General features: G+C 45.4%; 1 protein-coding gene across 1 annotated transcript in view; it reads right to left on the bottom strand.

Annotated features, from left to right (window-relative positions):
• Nucleotides 1-1,365, bottom strand: part of LOC139391708 (integrin alpha-8-like) — a 63,497-nt gene extending 62,132 nt beyond the window's left edge. The window contains exons 1-2 of the mRNA XM_071139193.1: nucleotides 884-1,365; nucleotides 115-263 (exon numbers count right to left, since the gene is read on the bottom strand). Coding sequence (XP_070995294.1) covers nucleotides 115-263; nucleotides 884-1,071 — 337 coding nt within the window. The 5' untranslated portion in view covers nucleotides 1,072-1,365. The remainder of the gene's footprint in view (nucleotides 1-114; nucleotides 264-883) is intronic.
• Between the last annotated feature and the right edge of the window lie 1,025 nt (nucleotides 1,366-2,390).

Raw genomic sequence — 2,390 nt, 5'->3', positions numbered from 1 at the left:
TACGAGCAGAACTAGCACATACACACACACCCACGCACACACACGTCACACACACACACACACACACACACACACACACACACACACACAGGTACACAGCATGGTGTAACTCACTGGCGTTGTCGAAGGGTATCTGTGTGCAGCTGTAGGGTTGCTTGGTGGAGTCGGGGTTTGGGGGATAGGGACAGTAGTAGACAGCTCCTCCCTCTATGATGCCTGGCTGGGATGTGTTGGCCTTGGGCGCTCCCACCAACACACTCAACCTGCAGGGACACAGTCATGACAGAGATATAATGCCACTAACCGAATGTTCACACAAAACTTAAGAGAAATAAATGGTCTTTAGCACATAGAGACACACACACTGCTAGAGAGACAGATAATTACACATATTCATTGGGCAAGACACATTAATATTTTAGTCATTTAGCGGAAGCTCTTATCCAGTGCATAAAACTAAGGAGCTGAAACAAGAAACATGATAGGAGCATCTTGGTAATAAAACAGTCCTCAGTTCCTTTACAAATTACAGAGTCAGCACAGAAAGCACAAGTACAGTTGGCTACTAGCACTATGAAATATTGGTGTGCTTGGAAAACGGTCCCAACTTAGTCTACTATTCTGTGACATTTGTAACTGTATTTGTGTTCACTTGCAAGACGAATTTCCTGTTGAATTAATGATATTCTATTCTACTATTTTATTAGAAGAGTGAACCCATCTCTCTGTTCGGACATGTTGTTTTTCTGGGAATCCAGACCTAATTCATATTAGCCCAACATGAACCAGCAGACCTTTGTAGGCTGTTCCAAATTTAAATTAACAACATAAAAAATGCAATGTTTTAAAGTGATAGTTGTGGTCTCGGACTGTTGTCACTCACGTGCTGCTTTCGGGGGTCGGTCGGTAGAAGTCCACGGCGTAACCAAAGTAGCTCCCCTCTGGTCCTCCGTACACCGCCGGGCGCTCCGCATGCAGGTTGAACCCCGAGACCACCGAAAGGACCAGCCACAGCACCGACACCACGCGACACAACATCCCACCGAACGTGCACATCCTATAAGCACACATTAACACCTTCCCCGCAGCCAGAGCAGTAGTCTATCACGCCGCTTGAATCCGTTAGCAAGGAGAGAGATAAATGATAGAAGAGATAGAGCGAGAGAGGTGTTTCTGTCCTGCCGGGTGAGTTATCCAAAGTTGTGCACGTGCGTTCCGCTCTCCCTTCTGTCTCCCACACAAGCTACACACACACTCTCCTCCGGGTCAGATCTATAGATGCTCTCACTCACACACACTCTGCAGCCTGTAGCCAGACTCCTGTCGCTGCCGCGGCGCGCTTGTATTCTGTGCGCGCCCCGGTTTCGCAACACTTCGACCCCCGCGCCCCCTTCAAGACCGCATCCAGACCACATTAGAACGCGCTCCAAGCGATTTTCTCATTTCGTAGGTTTTGATCGTGAAGCAATAAATATTATAAACTGGATGTATTAATTATCTCTCTCTCTTTCTCGCTCGCTCACACACACACGCGCACGCACAATGGCCATATAATATGACATGACTTCAGTCAGTGTGGTGATACTGATATGTCTGATATTACAGATCTCGGGTTTCGCGGTGTTTTATTATTAAACCGTTTATTCTGACCGCACCGGTTTAATGAGGTGCGTTTCCTTCCATTAAAGAATAATCACCGGTAATTATCTCGCGTAATTATTACTGAGATCTAAAGTTAAACACGCCAGCCTGAGCACTAAAACTAAAGACGGGTTAGGCCTATCACGTTGTATGTGTGTGTCGAAATGTGTTTGTGTGTGTAGGCCTATGTGTGTGTGTGTGTGTGATGGGTTTTCACGGCACGCGTTACCAATCCCCTGTCCTGCGCGAGTCCTCTCCCAAAAGTTAAGCTATAAATAAACTCGTAGCCTATTCTGATCCAGACACAATGTGTGGGTGTGCGTTTTTTTGGCCATCTTGGCTGCATAGCCAACATCCTGTAGATATACAGTGTAATCTTATCAAAGCAGAAAAATCCACTATGCTCACATCACTCCTCCAGTGTGTGTGTGTGTGTGTGTGTCCTGTGTGTGTGTTTCTGCATTAACTCAGTCTGCTCCTAATCAGCATCAGGAGAGTTTTAATTTAATCTGAACTTTAGAATGTTTGTTGTCAAAAGACGGAAAGTCTCATATAGTCATAGTGAGCTGTAAAACTGTGACTGTGTGCTGGGGAGTACTGGTCTTTCTCAGCTGTTATGAGGAACATGTTTAGGAGATGCTTTATGTCCATTTGTGTTGGAGTAACATGACTTATGTGGACCACATTGTCCAAACATCTGTAATGACCTTAGTAACAATTTATTTAGCTATGGACCAAAATGAAGTACT

This window comes from Oncorhynchus clarkii, chromosome 3 (assembly GCF_045791955.1).
Source record: "Oncorhynchus clarkii lewisi isolate Uvic-CL-2024 chromosome 3, UVic_Ocla_1.0, whole genome shotgun sequence".
NCBI classification, from domain to species: Eukaryota; Metazoa; Chordata; class Actinopteri; order Salmoniformes; family Salmonidae; genus Oncorhynchus; species Oncorhynchus clarkii.
Note: the sequence above shows the minus strand (reverse complement) of the source record. Positions and strands in the feature narration are given on the sequence as shown.